The 23,321-nt window shown below is 47.7% G+C and overlaps 2 protein-coding genes and 3 non-coding genes across 5 annotated transcripts; 3 read left to right on the plus strand and 2 right to left on the minus strand.

Annotated features, from left to right (window-relative positions):
* Window positions 1-3,255: 3,255 nt before the first annotated feature.
* On the plus strand, window positions 3,256-3,347 carry TRNAI-UAU. The gene is given in 2 exon segments: window positions 3,256-3,293; window positions 3,312-3,347. It is a non-coding gene; the product is annotated as a tRNA-Ile (tRNA).
* A 2,118-nt stretch (window positions 3,348-5,465) lies between these two features.
* TRNAI-UAU lies at window positions 5,466-5,558 on the plus strand. The gene is given in 2 exon segments: window positions 5,466-5,503; window positions 5,523-5,558. It is a non-coding gene; the product is annotated as a tRNA-Ile (tRNA).
* Window positions 5,559-6,332: 774 nt separating this feature from the next.
* TRNAW-CCA lies at window positions 6,333-6,404 on the plus strand. The gene has a single exon. It is a non-coding gene; the product is annotated as a tRNA-Trp (tRNA).
* A 10,645-nt stretch (window positions 6,405-17,049) lies between these two features.
* On the minus strand, window positions 17,050-20,956 carry LOC119932916 (spermatid-specific linker histone H1-like protein). The gene is made up of 4 exons (XM_038752041.1): window positions 20,942-20,956; window positions 20,052-20,096; window positions 19,052-19,163; window positions 17,050-17,705 (listed from the first exon to the last, which is right to left on the minus strand). Exons 1-4 carry the CDS (start codon window positions 20,954-20,956, stop codon window positions 17,203-17,205), a joined length of 675 nt encoding a protein of 224 aa, XP_038607969.1. The 3' UTR covers window positions 17,050-17,202.
* A 222-nt stretch (window positions 20,957-21,178) lies between these two features.
* LOC119933626 (histone H1.5-like) lies at window positions 21,179-21,940 on the minus strand. The gene has a single exon (XM_038753177.1). It carries the CDS (start codon window positions 21,881-21,883, stop codon window positions 21,386-21,388), a length of 498 nt encoding a protein of 165 aa, XP_038609105.1. The 5' UTR covers window positions 21,884-21,940; the 3' UTR covers window positions 21,179-21,385.
* Between the last annotated feature and the right edge of the window lie 1,381 nt (window positions 21,941-23,321).

The following is a 23,321-nucleotide window of genomic DNA, read 5'->3' on the forward strand; positions in this document are numbered from 1 at the left end:
CCCACTGTTGGGTAGGGACTGTCTCTATATGTTGCCAACTTGTACTTCCCAAGCGCTTAGTACAGTGCTCTGCACACAGTAAGCGCTCAAGATTGATTGATTGATTTTGTTAGTATGTTTGGTTTTGTTCTCTGTCTCCCCCTTTCAGACTGTGAGCCCACTGTTTGGTAGGGACTGTCTCTATATGTTGCCAACTTGTACTTCCCAGGTGCTTAGTACAGTGCTCTGCACACAGTAAGCGCTCAATAAATACGATTGATTGATTGATTGGCATGCAGTAAGTGCTTAAGAAGCATCATAGTTATTGTTATTTTTACAGGTGAGGGAACTGAGGCCCAGAGAAGTGAAGTGACAAGTTCACACAGCAGGCACATGACAGAGTCTTCTGTCTCCCAGGCCTGGCCTCTTTTCACTAGATCAGGCTGCTTCTCCCGTGAGGGCCTCATTTCCCCTTTTATTGATGGTATTTTTTTAGTGCTTACTATGTGACAAGCATTGTTCCATGTGGTTCCTGCAGTCCCCCCCACCCCCGCCCTCGGGTGGGGGGAGAGGGATGGAAGGATGAAGGAGTTGGAACTTGTAATGGGAAGCACACAAGTGCTCATTCACATACAATCACACACACAAGCGTAGGTGCAACTGACAATCATACACATCATCATCACCATCAGTGGCATTTATTGAGCGCTTACTGTGGGCATTCATTCATTCATTCAATCATATTTATTGAGCACTTACTATGTGCAAAGCACGGTACTAAGCACTTGAGAGAGTATAAGTCAGAGGTCATGGGTTCAAACCCCGGCTCCACCACTTGCCAGCTGTATGACTTTGAGCAAGTCACTTAACTTCTCTATGCCTCAGTTACCTCATCTGTAAAATGGGGATTAAGACTGTGAGCCCCCCGTGGGACAACCTGATCATCTTGTAACCTCCTCAGCGCTTAGAACAGTGCTTTGCGCACAGTAAGTGCTTAGTAAATGCCATTATTATTATTATTACAATATAACAACAAACAGACATATTCCTGCTCATAAGGAGCTCACAGTCTAGAAAGGGAGACAGACATTAAGTGCATTAGTACAGTATAACAACAGGCACATTCCTGCCCATAAGGAGCTCACAGTCTAGCTGGGGAGACAGACATTAAGCACACTGTACTACGCACTTGGGAGAGTACAGTATAACAACAGACACATTCCTGTCCACAACAAACTCACAGCCTAGAAGGGGAAACAGACATTAAGTGCCTTGTACTAAGTGCTTGGGAAGGTACAATAGAGTTGGTAGACACATTCCCTGCCCACAACAAGTTCACAGTCTAGAAAGGGAGACAGGTGTTAATATAAATACAAAATTTAGAATATATAACATATATGTATATATAAATATTTATATAATGCTGTGCAGCTGAGCGTGGGGCGATTATCAGATGCTCACAGGTCACAGATTCAAGTACACACATACGCACACAGGAAAAACAGCCACTTGCCAAGATGCATCCGGTCATCAATCACACTTATAAACAAAGTCACGGACCGAGAGATGGACACACTGAATGAAAATCACGTGCATTCCCCTCTCCATTTCTAGCCTGGGAGTCAAGAGTGGATGGGTTAGAAAAGGAAAGGAAGGGAAACAGAAATTCTTCTCATTTTCTTTTTTAAATGATATTTAATAAGCACTTACTATGGGCCAGGCACCAATCTAAGCATTGGGATAGACACAAAATAATCAGATTAGACACAGTCCATGTCCCCAGGGGTCCTCACTATCTCAATCCCTATTTTACAGATGAGGTAACTGAGGCACAGTGGAGTGACATGCCCAAGGTCACCCAGCTGACAAGTGGCAGAGTCAGGATTAGAACATATGGGGCTCACAGTTTTAATTCCCATTTTACAGATGAGGCAATTGAGGCCCAGAGCAATGAAGTCACTTGCCCATGGTCACACTCCCCGGCCTGTGCTCTATCCAGTAGGCCAAGCTGTTATGTTCTAGACCCTTTCAGGCCCCTAGACTCGGGAGCAGCCAATGCACCCAAGACCCCGAGTCTTCCTGAGGCACCTGGGCGAAGGGCTGCAGCCTGCGAGGTGGGGGTATTCATTCAATCGTATTTATTGAACGCTTACTATGTGCACAGCACTGTACTAAGCACTTGGGAAGTACAAGTTGGCAACATATGATGGGAATGGGACCCTCGTGCAGAAAGGAGGAGGCAAAAGCTTGAACGACTGGAAAGGGGTTACTCTACCGAGTGGGAAGACCATTTAGTGTCCTCTCCCAAGTGCCCAGCATAGTGCACTGCTCGCAGTAAAAGCTGATTAAATACAATGGATTGATAAGAGGAGCTGGAGGGGAATTCATTCATTCAATCGTATTTATTGCGCAATTACTGTGTGCAGAGCACTGTACTAAGCGCTTGGGAAGTCCAAGTTGGCAACATATAGAGACGGTCCCTACTCACCCTGGGCTTCAAGGCTGTCCATCACCTCGCCCCCTCTTACCTCACCTCCCTTCTGTCCTTCTCCAGCCCAGCCCGCACCCTCCGCTCTTCTGCCGCTAATCTCCTCACCGTACCTCGTTCTCGCCTGTCCCGCCATCGACCCCCAGCCCACGTCATCCCCCGGGCCTGTAATGCCCTCCCTCTGCCCCTCCGCCAAGCTAGCTCTCTTCCTCCCTTCAAGGCCCTACTGAGAGCTCACCTCCTCCAGGAGGCCCTCCCAGACTGAGCCCCTTCCTTCCTCTCCCCCTCGTCCCCCTCTCCATCCCCCCATCTTACCTCCTTCCCTTCTCCACAGCACCTGTGTATATGTATATATGTTTGTACATATTTATTACTCTATTTATTTGACTTGTACATATCTATTCTATTTATTTTATTTTGTTAGTATGTTTGGTTTTGTTCTCTGTCTCCCCCTTTTAGACTGTGAGCCCACTGTTGGGTAGGGACTGTCCCTATATGTTGCCAATTTGTACTTCCCAAGCGCTTAGGACAGTGCTCTGCACACAGTAAGCGCTCAATAAATACGATTGATGATAGAAGGGGGAAGAACGACGTTTCTCCCCTCTGCAGATCCCAAATCCCCTTTCTCTTTTTTACGTGGGGATCCCTCTTCTTTCCTCATTATCCTGCTCTCCGCTTCCCTGCCCCGCAGCATCCCACCCCTGGCTCCTTGTTCCACACCCAGGGGTGACCCGAAGGGAGCCGGAGGCTCAGGCCGAGCCTGGGACCCCCCAAGTGAATTGACCCGGGCTCCAGTGGCGCAATCGGTTAGCGCGCGGTACTTATAGACAGTGCGGGGCGAGCGATGCCGAGGTTGTGAGTTCGAGCCTCACCTGGAGCATCTCTTTTGGGGGCCGGCGTAGGAGCTGAGAGGGGGAGTTTTTTCTCGGTGAGAAACTACTGCGGAAGGAAGAAGCCGAGACGGGAGAGGCACTTTAATTCATTCATTTAATCAATCAATCAATCAATTGTATTTATTGAGCGCTTACTGTGTGCAGAGCACTGTACTAAGCGCTTGGGAAGTACAAGTTGGCAACATATAGAGACAGTCCCTACCCAACAGTGGGTTCACTTGTATTTATTGACCGCCTACTCTGTGCATCATCATCATCAATCGTATTTATTGAGCGCTTACTATGTGCAGAGCACTGTACTAAGCGCTTGGGAAGTACAAATTGGCAACATATAGAGACAGTCCCTACCCAACAGTGGGCTCATAGTCTAAAAGGGGGAGACAGAGAACAAAACCAAACATACTAACAAAATAAAATAAATAGAATAGATATGTACAAATAAAATAAATAAATAAATAAATAGAGTAATGAATATGTGCAAACATACATACATATATACAGGTGCTGTGGGGAAGGGAAGGAGGTAAGATGGGGGGATGGAGAGGGGGACGAGGGGGAGAGGAAGGAAGGGGCTCGGTCTGGGAAGGCCTCCTGGAGGAGGTGAGCTCTCAGCAGGGCCTTGAAGGGAGGAAGAGAGCTGTGCAGAGTACTGTACTAAGCGCTTGGAAAGTACAATTCAGCAACAAATAGAAACAATCCCTGCCCACAACGGCCTCACAGTCCAGAAGAGGGGACTTATATTAGGGCACTTTCTTACCCTAATAAACTCCCTGCTCGAGAAAGGGCGAGGACGACTTGTACTTCCCAAGCGCTTAGTACAGTGCTCTGCACACTGTAAGCGCTCAATAAATACGATTGATTGATTGATTGATTGATTGATGAGGGTGGGATTTTTTTCCGGATGGGACCCTCAGCAATAGGTTGGTGGATGGGTGGTGGACAATCAATCAGTGGTATTGAGCATTTACTATGTGCAGAGCACTGTACTAGGCGCTTGGGAAAGTACACTACATCAGAAGTACTTTCCCTGCCCATAATGAGCTTACAGTCTAGTGGAAGGAAGATTTTGCCTCCTTCGGGACCATCCTCTAGACTGTAAGCTCATTGCGGACCGGGAATGTGTCTGTTTATTGTTCTAATGTATTCATTCATTCATTCAATCGTATTTATTGAGCGCTTACCGTGTGCAGAGCACTGTACTAAGCGCATGGAAAGTGCAATTCGGCAACAGAGACAATCCCTACCCAACAACGGGCTCACAGTCTAGAAGGGGGGGAGACAGGCAACAAAACAAAACAAGTAGATAGGTATCAATAGCGTCAATATAAATACATAGAATTATAGTTATATACACATAATAATAATAATAATAATGGCATTTGTTAAGCGCTTACTATGTGCTTGTATATATGTATATATATACCTGTATATATGTATATGTTTGTACGTATTTATTACTCTATTTATTTATTTTACTTGTACATACCTATTCTACTTATTTTATTTTGTTAATATGTTTGGTTTTGTTCTCTGTCTCCCCCTTCTAGACTGTGAGCCCACTGTTGGGTAGGGACCGTCTCTACATGTGGCCAGCTTGTACTTCCCAAGCGCTTAGTACAGTGCTCTGCACACAGTAATTGCTCAATAAATACGATTGATTGATCGATTGATTGCAAAGCACTGTTCTAAGCGCTGAGCACTGTTTAAATAGTTTCTAGACTGTGAGCCCTTCTAGACTGTGAGCCCGCTGTTGGGTAGGGACTGTATGTGTTGCCGACTTGTACTTCCCAAGCGCTTAGTACAGTGCTCTGCACACAGTAAGCGCTCAATAAATACGATTGATTGATTGATTGATTGATTAAATACGTACATATATACACAGGTGTTGTGGGCCTGGGAGGGGGGTAAAACAGAGCAATTAGTACAGTGCTCTGCACACGCTAAGCGCTCAATAAGTGCGATTGAATGAATGAATAAATGAATGAACGATACTCTTTTCTCCCTTTAGCCGAACTGCACTGAAATTTGGGGCAGAGGAGAGCAGGCAGCTTACAGTTACTTGCCGTATCTGCTCGGGATGGGACCCCAAGATAGGAGTTTGCAGGGCTCCAGTGGCGCAATCGGTTAGCGCGCGGTACTTATAAGACGGTGCAGAGCGAGCGATGCCGAGGTTGTGAGTTCGAGCCTCACCTGGAGCAGTTTTTTTTTTTTGGAGAGTCGGTTTCCTCCGAACTGGGAGCTTCATAGCGGGGGAATAATAATCATCATCATCATCAATCGTATTTATTGAGCGCTTACTGTGTGCAGAACACTGTACTAAGCGCTTGGGAAGTACAATTTGGCAACATATAGAGACAGGCCCTACCCGACTGTAGGCTCACAGTCTAAAAGGGGGAGACATCATCATCATCATCAATCGTATTTATTGAGCGCTTACTGTGTGCAGAGCACTGTACTAAGCGCTTGGGAAGTACAATTTGGCAACATATAAAGACAGGCCCTACCCGACAGTAGGCTCACAGTCTAAAAGGGGGAGACATCATCATCATCATCAATCGTATTTATTGAGCGCTTACTGTGTGCAGAGCACTGTACTAAGAGCTTGGGAAGTACAATTTGGCAACATATAGAGACAGCCCCTACCCGACAGAAGGCTCACAGTCTAAAAGGGGGAGACAGAGAACAAAACCAAACATACTAACAAAATAAAATAAGAAACGAGGAGCTATCTAGGGAGTTTATTCCACCTCTGCTTTAGTTCCTGCGCTGTGTTGGGTATCCTCTTGGTGTGCCGTGCCAAAAGCCCGTTGAGTCCGCGTGTGAGAGTGTGTTTGTGTGTGAGTCTTGGGGATTTAGGGGGATAGACTCAATTTGGAGATCCGAAAAAACTCAGGCACGTCATCCTCCCTGCAGCCCCCCGCCTCGAATATCCGACACCCTGTCCAGCTCGCTTGGAGATTTTAGGAGAAGAGGACCTCGTGGCGCAACGGTAGCGCGTCTGACTCCAGATCAGAAGGTTGCGTGTTCAAATCACGTCGGGGTCACATCTGTTTTTATCCCCCGGGGGAGTCGAATTTCCCCTTTGGTGGCTTCGTCCCCGATCCCCGAAGGGAGGAGCCTTGGATCACCATCCCCGCGGGAGAAGCGGTCGTGTGAGGACGACAGTGGAGTCACTTTGTGCGAGGCGCTGTACCACGGGCTGGGGAGACAACATTACACGTAATAGACACCATCCCTGCCCTTAAGGATCTAGTGGGGGAAACAGAGAGGGTTTAGGAGAGAATAACAGAGCCGGGATTTGTTTTCTCTGCCCTCGACGGGCCTACCATCTAATGGAAGAGACACACCGAAAAACTATTTACAAAGGGTGGAAGCAAGAGGACGAGCAAAGATAAATGTATATGTCTGCAATTTATTTATTTATATTAATGTCTGTCTCACCCTCTAGACTGTGAGCTCTTTGTGGACAGTAATGTGTCTGTTTGTTGTTCTAGTGTACTCTCCCAAGCGTTTAGTACAGTGCTCTGCACACAGTAAATGCTCAATAAATAATGATACTAATAATAATAATAACGATGGTATTTGTTAAGCACTTACTATGCACCAAGCACTATTCTAAGCGCTGGGGTAGGTACAAGATAATCAGGTTTTCCCTATGTGGGTCAGGGACTGTGTTCAACCTTATAGTATTGTATCTGTCCCAGTGCCTGGGACATAGCGTCAACAAATACCATTATTATTGTTACTATTACTAGGACCATTTTAGTCAAACTGTTTATTTTACTTGTACATACCTATTCTATTTATTTTATTTTGTTAATATGTTTGGTTTTGTTCTCTGTCTCCCCCTTCTAGACTGTGAGCCCACTGTTGGGTAGGGACTGTCTCTATATGTTGCATAGTACAGTGCTAAGCGCTTAGTACAGTGCTCTGCACATAGTAAGCGCTCAATAAATACGACTGATTGATTGATTGATTGATTGATTGCCAACTTGTACTTCCCAAGTGCTTAGTACAGTGCTCTGCACACAGTAAGCGCTCAATAAATACGATTGATTGATTGATTGATTGATTGATTGATTCCCTCTGGAACTCATCTCTCTGGGTTTCTGTTTCCCCATCTCTAATACAATCCAGGACTTCCTAAGGATCTTGTGAGGAGAAATGAAAAACTGTGTTGGGAAAGTGCAGAAAAGAATTTATCGTTTAGAACAACACCCCAGCAGCAAAGGGTGAAAGAGCAGAGTTATCATCATAGCCCCTCAGAGCTCTGACAAATGGGGACTCAATCAATCAATCAATCAATCAATAGTATTTTTATGGTATTAGTTAAGTGCCTACTATGCGTCAAAACCTGTTCCAAGCACTGGGGTGGATACATGTTAATAAAGTCAGATACAGTCCCTGTCTCATTCATTCATTTATTCATGCAATTGTATTTATTGAGCACATAGGACACATAGTCTAAGTAGGAGGGAGAATAGGCATTGAATCCCCATTTTACAGTTGAGGAAACTGAGGCAGAGAGAAGTTAAGTGACTTGTCCAAGGTCACACAGCAAGCAATTGGCTGGGCAGGTATTAGAACCCAGGTCCTCCGACTCCCAGGCCTCTGCTCTTTCCACCAGGCCATACTATTTCTCTACTATGAGGAGCCTATTCTATGCAGGGCACTGTTCCAAGTGCTTGGAAGAGAACATTAGAGTTAATAGACACCATCCCTGTCCTCAAGGATCTTACAGTCTAGTGGGGGAAACAGGGTTTGGAAGAGAACAATAGTAACCGGATTCATTTTTTCTACCCTCAACGAGTCTACACACTAATGGGGGAGACACACCGACAAACTATTTAGAGAGTGGAAGCAAGAGGAGGAACAAAGATATACTAATCACAGGATATCAGGGTAAACTAATTGAATATACAGCCAAGTATACAGATGTAAATAGGTGCCGAGATGGGTATAAAACACCCTACCATCAATCAACCAACTGCATTTCTTGAGCATGTACTAGACACAGAGCTGTGTACTAAGCATTTGAGAGAGTGCAATAGTTACTAGATCTATCTCCTGCCCTCAAGAAGTTTACAACTTAGCAGGGGAGACAAACGCCAAAATAATTTTCGGATAGGAGGAAGAAGGTGAAGAGAATAAGTATAAGAGATAGTGCTTAGATGGAAAAATTGTATGCTACCGGTAGCTGCCTGAACACAAATACACAGTTGTAAGAAGCAGTGTGACCTAATAGAGCACCGGATTGGGAGTCAGGAGCCTTAATTTCTAATGCCACTTGCCTGTTGTGTGACCCTGGGAGTGTCACAACTTCTCTGTCGCTTTGGTTTCCTCATCTTTAAAATGGGGATAAATTACCCGAGGTGTCCGATCCGATTATCTCCCTCAAAGCTTGGCACATATTCAAGTGTGTAATATTGGCACACCTTAACATTTCTTGACGCTGAAGTGATCTCTGGGGAGGTATAACCTAGGGGTAAGAAAAATTCTTTCCAGGGTTTCTCTGGGGTGGAGGGGAGAGGGGAGCCCAGTAAAAGAACGTTAAACTCCGAGGGAGTATCCAGGTTGCACGGCCCAACTAAGGGCGCCCGAAAAATGGCTCCATTCCCCCGTCACCCCTGCTTATTCCGCCTCCCCTGCTACACCGCAGCCCTGGTTGGGAAGCGCCCTGGAGCTCTTTCGAATTATGATTGGTGAAGGCGCTGGAGAAGGCGGAGAAGAACCAATAGGATTTGAGAGCGTCTCAGCGTCTCAGCCAATGGGATGGTCAGATTTGCATCCTCCTCGGCTCGCTCTGTTGCTATATCACACAGGGAGTCGGGCCGGCCGCTGTGGCTAGCGGCCTGGCTTCTCCAGTTCCTTACTCCGCCCTGAAGAATCAATCAATCATCATCATCATCAATCATCATCAATCGTATTTATTGAGCGCTTACTGTGTGCAGAGCACTGTACTAAGCGCTTGGGAAGTACAAATTGGCAACATATAGAGACAGTCCCTACCCAACAGTGGGCTCACAGTCTAAAAGGGGGAGACAAAACCAAACATACTAACAAAATAAAGTAAATAGAATAGATATGTACAAGTAAAATAAATAAATAAATAAATAGAGTAATAAATATGTGCAAACATATACATATATACAGGTGCTGTGGGGAAGGGAAGGAGGTAAGATGGGGGGGATGGAGAGGGGGACGAGGGGGAGAGGAAGGAAGGGGCTCAGTCCGGGAAGGCCTGGGAAGGATTGACTGATCAATCAGTCAATCGTATTTATTGAGCCCTTACTGTGTGCAGAGCACTGGACTAAGCGCTTGGGAAGTACAAGTTGGCAACATATAGAGACGGTCCCCACCCAACAGTGGGCTCACAGTCTAGAAGGGAGAGACAGAGAATAAAACCAAACATATTAACAAAATAAAATAAATAGGATATGTAGAAGTAAAATAGAGTAATAAATATGTACAAACATATATACATATATACAGGTGCTGTGGGGAAGGGAAGGAGGTAAGGCGGGGGGATGGAGAGGGGGAGGAGGGGGAGAGGAAGGAGGGGGCTCAGCCTGGGAAGGCCTCCTAGAGGAGGTGAGCTCTCAGTAGGGCCTTGAAGGGAGAAGAATCGCTCAAAATAAAAAGTCATTCTGGAAAGGTCTCTCAGAAGGATCTAGCCACACTTTGGGATCCTCTATATTCTCCCTCCTTTTAGACTGTGAAGCCCACGTGGGGAAGTGACTGTGTTTACTACAGGGCTTGACAGAAGCACTTGACAAGAACGGTGCTTTGCACATAGTAAGCGCTTAATAAATGCCATTATTAAATACCATAATTATCCAAGAAGAGACAGAAAGCAGAACAGAGGTGGGAGGAGGTGGTAGTAGGTTCATAGTGGACAAGGAACGTGTCTGCTGTTTTATATTGTACCTTTCCAAGCGTTTAGTGTTCTGTACCTAAGTGCTCGATAAAAAACAAGAGAAAAATGGTAGCAGTGGCATTTATCTAAGTGCCTAGAGGGCATTACACTGTACATGTGGAACATTTCAAATTAGGAGCTCTCTTCCTCCCTTCAAGGCCCTTCTGAGAGCTCACCTCCTCCAGGAGGCCTTCCCAGACTGAGCCCCTTCCTTCCTCCCCCCCCTCGTCCCCCTCTCCATCCCCCCATCTTACCGCCTTCCCTTCCCCACAGCACCTGTATATATGTATATATGTTTGTACATATTTATTACTCTATTTATTTATTTATTTTACTTGTACATATCTATTCTATTTATTTTATTTTGTTAGTATATTTGGTTCTGTTGTCTGTCTCCCCCTTTTAGACTGTGAGCCCACTGTTGGGTAGGGGCTGTATATGTTGCCAACTTGTACTTCCCAAGCGCTTGGTACAGTGCTCTGCACACAGTACGCGCTCAATAAATATGATTGATGATGAAATTACTAATAAAGGTATCTGTTAAGCACTTATGTGCCAAGCACTGTACTAAGCTCTGGGGTGGATACAAGCAATTTGGGTTGGACCCAATCCATGTTCCACACATGCGGCCTCACATTCCCAATTTCCAGATGAGATAGATAACAGGCACAGAGAGGTGAAAGGACTTGCCCAAGGTCACACGGCAGACGTGGTGAATGAGCAGTTGAAACAGGTTACAAGTAAAGCAAAGGTGAAAAATGAAGAGCAGATGACACAGAACTGGGAGTCAGGAAGTCTCATATCCTCCCCCTGGCCTGGAATGCCCTCCCTCCGCACATTTCATTTTGTTAACATGTTTTGTTTTGTTGTCTGTCTCCCCCTTCTAGACTGTGAGCCCGCTGTTGGGTAGGGACTGTCTATATGTTGCCAACTTGTACTTCCCAAGCGCTTAGTACAGTGCTTTGCACACAGTAAGTGCTCAATAAATACGATTTTGTTGTCTGTCTCTCCCTTCTAGACTGTGAGCCCGCTGTTGGGTAGGGACTGTCTAGATGTTGCCAACTTGTACTTCCCAAGCGCTTAGTACAGTGCTTTGCACACAGTAAGTGCTCAATAAATACGATTTTGTTGTCTGTCTCCCCCTTCTAGTCTGTGAGCCCGCTGTTGGGTAGGGAACTGTCTAGATGTTGCCAACTTGGACTTCCCAGGCGCTTAGTACAGTGCTTTGCACACAGTAAGTGCTCAATAAATACGATTTTGTCGTCCGTCTCCCCCTTCTAGACTGTGAGCCCGCTGCTGGGTAGGGACTGTCTAGATGTTGCCAACTTGGACTTCCCAAGCGCTTAGTACAGTGCTTTGCACACAGTAAGTGCTCAATAAATACGATTTTGTCGTCCGTCTCCCCCTTCTAGACTGTGAGCCCGCTGCTGGGTAGGGACTGTCTAGATGTTGCCAACTTGGACTTCCCAGGCGCTTAGCACAGTGCTTTGCACACAGTAAGTGCTCAATAAATGCGATTTTGTCGTCCGTCTCCCCCTTCTAGATTGTGAGCCCGCTGTTGGGTAGGGACTGTCTAGACGTTGCCAACTTGTACTTCCCAAGCGCTTAGTACAGTGCTTTGCACACAGTAAGCGCTCAATAAATACGATTGAATGAATGGAGGCCCAACACTTCGGGAGGGCAAAGTTTTAGTTTAGCTCTTCCCGGGAGCGTGTGTGGGCGGCTCTGAGAAGAGCCTTTGGGTTTGGCAGATCCCGGTCCGAGGGCGGCTGATTTTTCCGGCTACGGAGCAGGAGATGGATCTTGTTCGGATCCATTTTCCCCGCCCGTTATTCGGGTCCCAGGGGCCGCGCTTCGCCTTAGGACGAGCTTCACGGTCATGCGATGTTTCTTCCATCTCCCGGGTCGGGCCCTCTGACTGGCCGTCCCCTTGGCGCGGCGTTTCCTCGGCTTCCCAGATGCCCGCCCGGCCGGCGGGATCCCGGGATTCTTGGCCATCCCGAAGGTGGCGGAGGCCCCGCGCCCGCGGATCCGCGTCAGCTCCCCGCGGAGGACCAGGTGGCGGATCTCCCTGTTGACGCGCTCGCTGTGTCTCCGCGCGTCGCCAATCAATCAATCAATCGTATTTATTGAGCGCTTACTATGTGCAGATCAGGTGAATAATACTAATGATGATAATGGCATTTGTTAAGTGCTTACTATGCGCAAAGCACTGTTCTATCTGTTCTTCTTCCCCCTTAGACTATGAGCCCACTGTGGGATGGGGACTGATAATCCCCCCCTAAACTCTGTGGGCAGGGAATGTGTTTGTTTATTATTGTATTGTATTCTCCCAAGCACTTAGTACAGTGTTCTGTATGCAGTAATCACTTAATAAATACGTTGAATGAATAAATGAATCATCTACCCCAGCGCACGGTTCAGTGTTTGGCTTGGAGTAAGTGCTCAAGAAATAAGAGAAGCAGCATGGCCTAGTGGAGGCCCGGGAGTCAGAAGGACCTGGGTTCCAACCCTGGCTCTACTCCTTTTCTGCTTTGTGACCTTGGGCAAGTCACTTCACTTCTCAGTGCCTCAGCGACCTCATCTGTAAAATGGGGATTTAGTCCGTGAGCCCTATGTGGGGCACGAACCGTGTCCAACCTGATTAGCTTGCATTTACCTCGGCTCTTAGTACAGTGCCTGGCCTATAGTAAGCACTTAAATATCTCCCCCCACAAACCCACAATCTTTGTGATTATTTGAATCTGGTTTCCTGGGCCACATACTTCCTCTCACAGCACGAGTAGAAGGTTCATGAGCCAAGCGAAGCACGGGGGAGACGGCCTGCGGTTGCTCTGTGAATCATTGTTGACAACCAGCGCCCAGGAGGGAGAGCTTCCCTGAGGACAGAAAGTTGAGGTGGACACCAGGTGGAAAAAGTGGCATCCTTGGGCAGCACGGGGTAAAACGGAGTCCCAGATCCACAGCGAAAGACCAGATTTGGTGCCAATCAATCCATCAGTCAACAATATTTATGGAGGGCTTACTGAGTACAGAGTGCTGTGTGATGTGCTTGGGAGAGCACAATACAGTTATTAGATATGATCCCTGCCCTCAGAGTCCTACAGTCTAGCAGGTGAGAGCACTGTATTAAGCACTTGGGAAACTGCAAAAACCTAGTTAGGAGGCTCTGTTGTATTATGTCCTCTCCCAAGCGCTTTGTACAGTGCTCTGCACACAGTCTACACTCAATAAATACCATGGATTGATTGATCTTCGCCGATCCAGGAGCGCTGGGATGAGGTGGGGGGGGCTGGGTGCATTTGGGGATGTAAATTCGGCATCCTCCAGCTGACCCAGCGGTGGCCCACCCCTTCTCTGCTTTGTTGTACTGGACTCTCCCAAGCGCTTAGCACAGTTTTCTGCACATAGTAAGCGCTCAATAAATACCAATGATGAATTGACTTCTTGCCTAATTGATGCAGGGAGAGGAGGCTCCTATAGCAATAGTAAAATAAGCAGAGGATGTCATCATAGAGAGCAGTTAATTAACAGCTAACAATTAACAATTAAATTAACCTCCTCACTGTGCTTCGTTCTCACCTGTCCCAACGTCGACCTCTGGGCCCACATCCTACCCCTGGCCTGGAATGCCCTCCCTCCACACATCCGCCAAACTAGCTCTCTTCCTCCCTTCGAAGCCCTACTGAGAGCTCACCTCCTCCAGGAGGCCTTCCCAGACTGAGCCACCCCTTTTCCTCTCCTCCTCCACCCCCCCGCCCTAACCCCTTCCCCTCCCCACAGCACTTGTATATATTTGTACGGATTTATTACTCTATTTTACTTGCACATATTTACTACTCTTTTGTTAATGATATGCATATAGCTGTAACTCTATTTGTTCTGTTTTGACACCTGTCTACATGTTTTGTTTTGTTGTCTGTCTCCCCCTTCTAGACTGTGAGCCCGTTGTTGGGAAGCGACCGTCTTTAGATGTTGCCGACTTGTACTTCCCAAGCGCGTAGTCCAGTGCTGTGCACACAGTAAGAGCTCAATAAATACGATTGAATGAATGAATGAATGAATGAATGAATGAGGCTCGCCAGGCCGGGCCTCCGCCCGCCGTCTCTCCCCCTCTCCATCCCCCATCTAACCTGCTTCCCTTCCCCACAGCACCTGTGTATATGTATATATGCCTGTACATATTTATTACTCTATTTATTTATTTTACTTATACATATCTATTCTATTTATTTTATTTTGTTAGCATGTTTGGTTTTGTTCTCTGTCTCCCCCTTTTAGACTGTGAGCCCACTGTTGGGTAGGGACTCTCTATATGTTGCCATCTTGTACTTCCCAAGCGCTTAGTACAGTGCTCTGCACACAGTAAGCGCTCAATAAATACGACTGATTGATTGTCTCGGACTTTGGGGCCGCCGCCCTCCGCACCGAGCCCCGCTCACCGTGGTTTCGGGGTACGGTGTGGGTGGGGGGGGGTCCCCTGAAAATGGGAGGGGGAGGAGTGGGGGGGCTCTATGAGAAGGTGCTTAGTACAGTGCTCTGCACACAGTGAGCCCTCAATAAATACGATCGAATGAAAGCTGCGTGGCGCAGTGGAAAGAGCCTGGGCTTTGGAGTCAGAGGTCATGGGTTCAAATCCTGACTCCGCCAGTTGTCAGCTGTGTGACTTTGGGCAAGTTACTTAACTTCTCTGTGCCTCAGTTCCCTCATCTGTAAAATGGGGATTAAGTCTGTGAGCCCCAAGTGGGACAACCTGATCACCTTGTAACGTTCCCAGCGCTTAGAACAGTGCTTTGCACATAGTAAGCGCTTAATAAATGCCATTATTTATTTATATATATATAGAAGAGATATCTATCTATCTATCTATATATACCTATATCTATATCTATATCTATAGATATAGAGATATATATATAGATACATATATCTCAACCGTCCCGGAAGCCCGCGCTCCCGGAGGCGGAAACAGGAAGTGGTTTCCCGCCCAGCCCCTCCCTGACCCGCCACGGGGCCCCTCTAGGACGGCGGGAGGCCTGAGGCCTCGGTGGTTTCTACGGCCTTGGTGCTGAACTGGAGGACTGTCGGAGCAGCTCCTTGTGGACGGGGACTCCGTTGTAGTAGACTCTCCCAAGCACTTAGTACAGTGCTCTAAACACAGTAGGCGCTCAATAAATACCATTGATGATTATTAGGAGGTTGGCAGCCTCGACGGGATGCGGAAGAAACGAAAAGTTTAACCCCATCACCCCTACCAGTGGATAGAGCACGGGCCTGAGTCAGAAGGACTCTGCCACTGGCCTGCTGTGTGACCTTGGTCGAGTCATTTCACTTCCTCTGGGCCTCAGTTACCTCATCTGTAAAATGGGGATCAATTCTATGAGCCCCAAGTGGGTCATGGACCGTGTCCAATCTGACTAGATTGTATCTACCCCAGCACTTAGTACAGTGCCTGGCACATAGTAAGCGCTTAGCAAACACCATATTCTGTTGTTGTTACCATATTACCATGTTACCATGTTACCATATACCATTGTTCTGTTAAGAACAATGTAGAATGGCCTAGTGCAGCGAACATGGGATTGTGTGTTAGTACGATGTTCTGCACCCAATAAATAGCACTGATTGATTGCAAGTCAGAAGACCTGACATTTAACTCCAGGATATAGTATGGTGCTTGGCACTATATTACTATTAGGACTAAAACCCAAGACTCCTTGCTTCTTGTCCTGGGCTCTTTTCAAGCTGCCCTGTACCCGTTTTGAGAATGCTTGCACTTAATGGCACAATTGGCTCCTGAAAATGTGAAATTGGAACAACTGAAGTTGAAATAAAAATGGAAATTGAAGTTGAAATAATTTTTCTCACAGGAACAAAGTTATAAATAGGGGATTGGTTCCTGAACCAAGGATAGGTACTATGTTTCGACCAAATTATCCATTGGCGTTGTCTAGACTTTAAGCTCAGTGAGGGCAGGGAATGTATCTATTGTTACATTGTACTCTCAAGTGCTTAGTATAGTGCTTTGCACACATTAGGTGCTCAATAAATATGATTGATTAAGTGAATGAATAAATGAACTATATTTCCCTCCCCATAATCCTAGGCTCCAGGCCCTTTTCTGACCCTCCAATTTGCACTTCAATCCACCCACCACTCTGCTTCCCTTATCTCCCTGACCCCCTAGACTCCCTCCTTTGTTCGGTATCCATTTATCTTCAGCCCCCTCTGTAGCTCCTCCCTTTTTGGACTACTAAATCGGAGAACCAGATGGGGAGAAAACGGGTGGCAGCGGGGAAAGTCCGAAGTGGCAAAGGTCTCTGAGGGTGTTCCTGTTTTGAGGTTCCTCCTATTACGTATTAATCATTCAATCGTATTTATGGAGCGCTTTTCGCGTGCTGGTACTAGAGGACACCTTCCTAAATTTGTAAACTATTTCATTAGCTAGAGGTCCTTCTAGCTAACCCCGGTTACCTGTATAATTCCAAGCGATCCGAAATTACCCGAGGATTTGATATTTACAGGCTTCCTGGAGAGATGTCATAAAGCCCTTTGGCTGGTTGTTCCACAATCATAGCTTTGTTCACACTAGCTTTCCTTTTTAGCCCGTTGTGGGCAGGGATTATCTCTATTGCCGCATTGTACTTTCCAAGCGTTTAGTAAACGCTCGATAAATACGATTGAATGAAATTACTCTGGGCTAGGTACTGTACTAAGCGCTGGAGTGGATTCCATTTAATCCCATTCCCTCTCCGAGACAGAAAACAGGCCAATTTGGATTAATCCTCTATTTGAACATCATTAAGCCACCCTCGCAGGACAATTTAACCCCGCTCCAAAAGCATTGGCTAGAAAAAGGACTCTTCCCGTGATTTCTCAGCGACGAGCCCGGGAGCGGCAAGTACGAAGGTGGCCATCATCCCCTCCTACGGTCCCTGGGCTTTGGCCTGTTGGCCTTCGGATCCGTTTCTCTGCTCAGCGATCCGGTTCGCCTGCTCTTCCTCCGGGGCCCCGGCGGCGACCTCGGGGAGATCTCTCGGACCCCTGACCCTTCCTGATCTTCCAGTTTGGCTCCTCGGTTTCCGAGATGCCCTCTTAGGGGTCGAAGCCTTGGGGTTCCTCACGACTTTGAAGGTGGACGAGGCCCCGCGCCCGCTGATGCGTTTGAGGACCCCTCGGTTGACGAGGTTCTGGAGCTCCTTATTGATGCGAAAATTGTTCTTGCGGACATCGTAATTGTTCTCGAGGAGCTCCCGCTTCAAGGCGACCAGGGAAATGCCCTTTCGGCCCGAGGAGTTGGCGATGGCAGCGAAGATCCTGTCCGACAGCCGGTTACAAGGGCAGCGGCTCCTGCTGGATTGTTGCCCTTCGCTGCGGCCTTCCGACGGGTCCGGACCCTGGGGCTCTTCTCTCCCACCGTCCACCGACCCTGCTTACGGACAGAGGAAAAAGCGGCTCCCGATCGTCTTTCTTGAGCCCTTACTAAGTGCAGAGCGCTAGGTTAAGCCCCAAGTTCTCCCCGCCATTAATCAATCAATGGGTCCCTGCCCACAATAATAATAATAATAATGGTACTCGTTAAACGCTCACTATGTGCCAAGCACTGTTCTAAGCGCGGGGGCTATTGCGTTCAAGTTATCAAATTACAAGTTCATCAGGTTGGACACAGTCCCTTGTCCCCCATGGAGCTCACACGCTTATCCCCACTGCTCAAGATCACACGGCAGACATGTGGCGGAGCCGGTATTAGAACCCACGTCCTTCTAACTGCCAGGCCCGTGCTCTATCCACCCAGCCCCGGGTTTACAGAAGAGAGGGGGAGATAAACAGTAATAGAAATAAATGAATTATGGCCTCTAAATTTACTGTGAGCAGGGAAGGTGTCTACCAACTGTATTGTACTGTACCGTCCCAAGCGTTTGATGCAGGGCTCCGCACACATTAAGCGCTCAATAAAAACCATCGATGCAATGATTTTGTTAGAAATGTCCCGGGGAGTGAGCTTGGAAGGGGCGATCTAAGGCGGACGCAAATTTCTCTCTCCCTTCGACCGAAACCTTACTGCAAACGCCAGGTCCCGGGGTTGGTTATCGGAGCTGGGTTTTGAGGTCGGGGATCCAGAAGGGGCTCAGGGAGAGAAACCAGAGGATCGAAGGGGCGTGGCGCTGAGCTACTAATTCCGTTACTTCGGGTGTCGGCAGGCCCGGGAGACCCCGGCCCCAGGGAGATAAGGGGCTAGGGTCCATAGCTGTTGGAACTTGCCGGTCTGTAAACTCGTCCTCTAGACTGTAAGCTCGTTATGGGCCAGGCACTCTGTGGTATTGTTCTCTCCCCAGCGCTTAGTACACTACTCTGCATACAGTAAAGTGCTTAATAAACACACAGTCTTTTAGACTGTGAGCCCACTGTTGGGTAGGGACTGTCTCTATATGTTGCCAATTTGTACTACCCAAGCGCTTAGTAAAGTGCTCTGCACATAGTAAGCGCTCAATAAATACGATTGATGATGATAAACACCACTGATCTTCTTCTGAGATTTGTTAAGACAGACGTGCCAGACACTTTACTAAGCGCCCAGGTAGGTACAGTTAATAAGGTTGGACATGGGCTCACAGTCTTAAGTAGAAGGGAGAAGCCCCAAAGAGGTGGCTTTTTGACCCTGTTGGCTCGTGGAAACCAGCCCCTCCCCAAGCCCCATTCCCGCCTCTCCCCTAAAATCCCAGCCTCTCTTTCGACCCCCCCACCCCCCAACCAAATTGAAAAACCGGCACGCACGATCCCCAGCTGTGCCAAGATCTTCCTCCCCTGCATTTCGGGCCATGGCTTTGTCGCTGACGGAGTAACGGCTGCTGTCGCGAGGAATCCCAGTCGCTCCGACCTCGCGAGCCTGCAACCACCGAGCAACTGAACGTTACACGGGTGCCTCCGGCCTCCTGGGGCTGCCGCTTCCGACGTAAACCATTATGACGTTGCCGCCTCGCCTTGGCCTACCTTTGCTTCCGTTATTATCTACCGACTCTCTTAGCGTGAACTCTCCCGAGCGCTTAGTACATTGCTCTGTACATAGCTTATAAATACGACTGATGGGTTGACTATTTTCCTTTATGCACCTGCTCTTCTCTAGACTCTTATGTCCGTTGTGGGAAGGAGTCGTGTCTATACCAACTCTGTTATATTGTACTTTTCCAAACGCTTAATACAGTGCTCGGCACACAATAAGCCCTTGATAAATACACTGATTGACTGATTATTTTCCTTTACTCGCCTGCTTTTCTTCTAGACTATAGGCTCGTTGTGGGCAGGGAACGTGTCTACCAACTCCGTTGTATTGTACTCTCCCACGTGAGTACACAGTGAGTGCTCAGTAAATACAAATGATTAATTTTCCCCTACCGCTTGGGATACTTTAAACCTCGGGGCCCCTGCGACTACCCCACCTCTTTCCCCCTCCTGGCTGCCTTGTTCTCTGCCCCGTCCCCGCCACAAATCAGACGTTCAGGGGACCCGGAACGGAGAAATCTTCTAATCCCGGCTCCATCACTTGTTTGCTGTGTGATCTTGAGCAAGTCACTTCACTTCTCAGAGCCTCAGTTGCCTCATTTGTAAAATGAGGGTTAAGATGGGGATCCACATATGGGACATGGACTGAATCCAACATGATTAGCTTGTATCCCTGGCACATAATAGGCGTTTAACAAATACCATAAAAAAAAGACAGGCCCTCCCACAGAGTCATCTTTCCTCATTGTCCTTAAACCAGATGTGTCACAAATACCTCGGGGTTCTGCGACTGAGCTTGTTTGTTCGGAGTCCCCACTTGCTAATTTTTTGAATTCACTTTAACAAGCAATCACTGAAGGCTGTCTTTGATCCAAGGCGGTGGCCTATCCACGGCTGATTTTCGTTGCAGTTTGTCTGAAGCCCTGGGGGTCTGAGCCTCGCCCCTCTCTTCCCTTCTTCCCTCACTCGGACAAGTAAACCTGGTCGTCGGACTAGGGGGCTTGATCCAAGATTTAGATTTTCCAGGAGATGAACGTCCTTTTTTTTTTAAAAAAAAAAAAACAACCGACCCACAAACCTACAGATGACAATGGGGTTTTCCACTTAGTTTATTCCACAGCTGTTATTGAAGTCTGTATGCAACGTGCTGTAGGCGACTGAGGTCAATAGAAGTCAAGACGCAGTCTTAATCTTGACTCAAAGTCAAAGTCTTTCTTGACTCAAAGAATTGACTGATTTATAGGGTAGGCAAGTAAATACTAATTGGTAAAAGAGTAAGATCAGGAAAACGAATGATTAAAAACCAAAGTGGACAATTCTCCATCTGGACTGGGAATGTGTCTACCAACTCAGTTATATTGTACTCTGCCAAGCATTTAGTACAGTGCTCTGCATAGAGTAAGAGCTCAATAAATAGGATAGGCTGTAAGCTCCCCCTCGGATCAGAAAGGAACGGCAGTAACAATTTCCTGTTTTTATGGTGTGTCCAAGTGATTCCGAAACTCTTGGAGGTCTTATTCATCAATTCTAAGATCACATCAGTACTTTCTGTTAATAGGAATCCTGTTGACGTATTTTACAGAAGAGTTAACACACCCCGCCCACAAAAAAAAAGTGATTCAGTGAACCTGTTAGTCGCACCGAGATGCCTCCTCTAAGCAGTACCGAACGGATAAACATCACCTTTCGTCACACAACTTTCCCTCTTCTCACTTTTGAAAGGATGAAACACGGTGGTGCTGCAAGTTTTATTAAGAGCATTACGGACTGTAAGTTATTTTCCCAACAGGTCCTACTTTACTTAACAGACCAAAAGTGTGTTGGAATGACTAATATTGTGTTAAAAAGTCGGTCTGCTCCCTCCTCCAGGTCCCAATATCCTTTTAAAGTTTTTTTTTTTTATTCCTCCAAAATGAATAACGGCAATGAGTTTGGTATTCTGGCACCATCACTAAATGAGGAGGATTAAAGCTCTCGGCTCACCCCCTCCAAACCGATATTGACTCTCCCCCCAATACGTGAGCGGCTTCTTGGGAAGAGTATTTGAGATGGGGGAGTGGGGGAGGAAAGGAATGGGAGGGCTCCGAGGCGGATGGACCTTTTCCACTACTACTTTCTGGAAGCGACCTGACTCCCCTTGGCTGTTTGGCCCCTGGCTTTAGCCAGACTCCTGGGGAGCGTCTGGTCTTTCTTGGAAGTCTTAGTTGGATATCTCTGCTTCGCTGGCTTCTTGGAGATGTTCTTCTTGGCCCCCGATGTCCTCTTGGCAGGGGATGTTCTCCGCCCCCTCTTTGCTTTCCCCGACGTCTTGCAGCCGTACCAACGGCGGGCCCGAAAAGAGCCAGAAGCTCCGACGCCGGTGATCCGAACGAGGATTCCCTCGGAAACCAGTCTTTTCAGTTCGCTGTTGATGCGGTGGCTGTTCCTCCTCACGTCGTACCCGGTTTTCCGGAGCGTTTTCTTGACGGCGAACAGGGACAGGCCCGTGGGGGAGGAGGCGGCGACGGCTCGGAAGATGCGGTCGGGGAGGAGGATCCTTCTTTTCCTCTTGTTCTTGGAGGCACCGGCTCGGAAGGACTGGTTGGGCCGCTTCTTCGGACGACTCATGTTGGAGGGAGCCGAGCCCAGCCGAAGCCCAACGGCTTCACGGCGAAAAGGCCGGAGCCGTCGCTTTTTATAACCGTCGCCCCGACGCCGCCGAAACAATGCGGCCTTCCGACGTGTCCGAATCAATCCCGAGGAGGAGGGGGGTGGCTCCCTCTGCCCCGCCCAGTTTGTGTTTCTTCAGACCCCCCTGGTCCTCTCGGGGTCCCCCCGACCCCCCCAAATCAGACCCTTCACCCCCGACCCTTGGTAAACTTTCGCCCCCAACCACCGTCGAAGCCGAGGGAGGCCTCGGCGTTGGAGAAAATCAATCAATCAATCAATCATATTTATTGAGCGCTTACTATGTGCAGAGCACTGTACTAAGCGCTTGGGAAGTACACAGCGACAACGTCTCTCTTTGCTCCCCGCTTTCCCCCACCGGGGGACGCATTTTTTTGTCTTTTCCAGACCCGTGGGAGAACCTTCTTCACCTTGGGTTTGAAGGACCAGAGATTCGAACTCGGGACTGAATCTTAGACCCCAAATTGGGACTGAAAGATGGGGCGGGGGCGACCCCGGGAGGCTCGGAAGTAGGCCCAGAAGCACAATCGCGTTAATCCGGGCAAATCCTGGCTGGGGCCTTTCTACAATTTAGAGCAGAAGGGAAATGGGGTAGGGAAAAGGAGGGCTTAGTTGGGGAAGGCCTCTCGAGGAATGGGAAGCAGAGGAGCAGCATGGCCTAGTGGAGGAAACAAGGGCCCGGAAGTTAGAAGGACCTGGGTTCAAATCGTGCTGCGGCCATTTGGGCAGTCGTTTCAATTCTCATTGCCTCAGTTACCTCATCGCTAAAATGGGAATTGAGACTGGGAGTCCCATGTGGGACATGGACTGTGTCCAACCTGATTATCTTGTACCTACCCCAGGGCTTAGTACAGTGTCTGGCACATAGTAAGTGCAAGTACAGTGCTCTGCACACAGTAAGCGCTCAATAAATACGATTGATTGATTGCTTGATTAACGAATACCATAAAAAAATGGTTTGGCTGAATACCACGCGGAGGGCGATTCAAAACACTGAGAAGCAGCATGGCCTAGTGGAAGAAGCACGGGCTTGGAGGTCAGAGGACGTGTGTTCTAATTATGGCTCTGGCATTTGGCTGCTGTGTGACCTTGGGCAAGTCACTTCACTTCTCTGTGCCTCAATTATCTCATCTGTAAAATGGGGATTAACACTTAGCCCTATGTGAGACAGGAATTGTCTTCAACCTGATTAACTTGTATCTTCCCCAGTGCTTAGAACAGTGCTCGGCACATAGTAAGCGCTTAACAAGTGCCATAATTAATGCATAATTTTGATGGTATTAAGCACTGCCTTTGTGCCTAAGAGCTGGGGAGGTTACTGATAAGTGTAATGGACATAGTCCCTGTCCTACATGGGGCCCACCGGGGCCTGAGAAAA

This window comes from Tachyglossus aculeatus, chromosome 10, assembly GCF_015852505.1.
Source record: "Tachyglossus aculeatus isolate mTacAcu1 chromosome 10, mTacAcu1.pri, whole genome shotgun sequence".
Classification (NCBI taxonomy): Eukaryota; Metazoa; Chordata; class Mammalia; order Monotremata; family Tachyglossidae; genus Tachyglossus; species Tachyglossus aculeatus.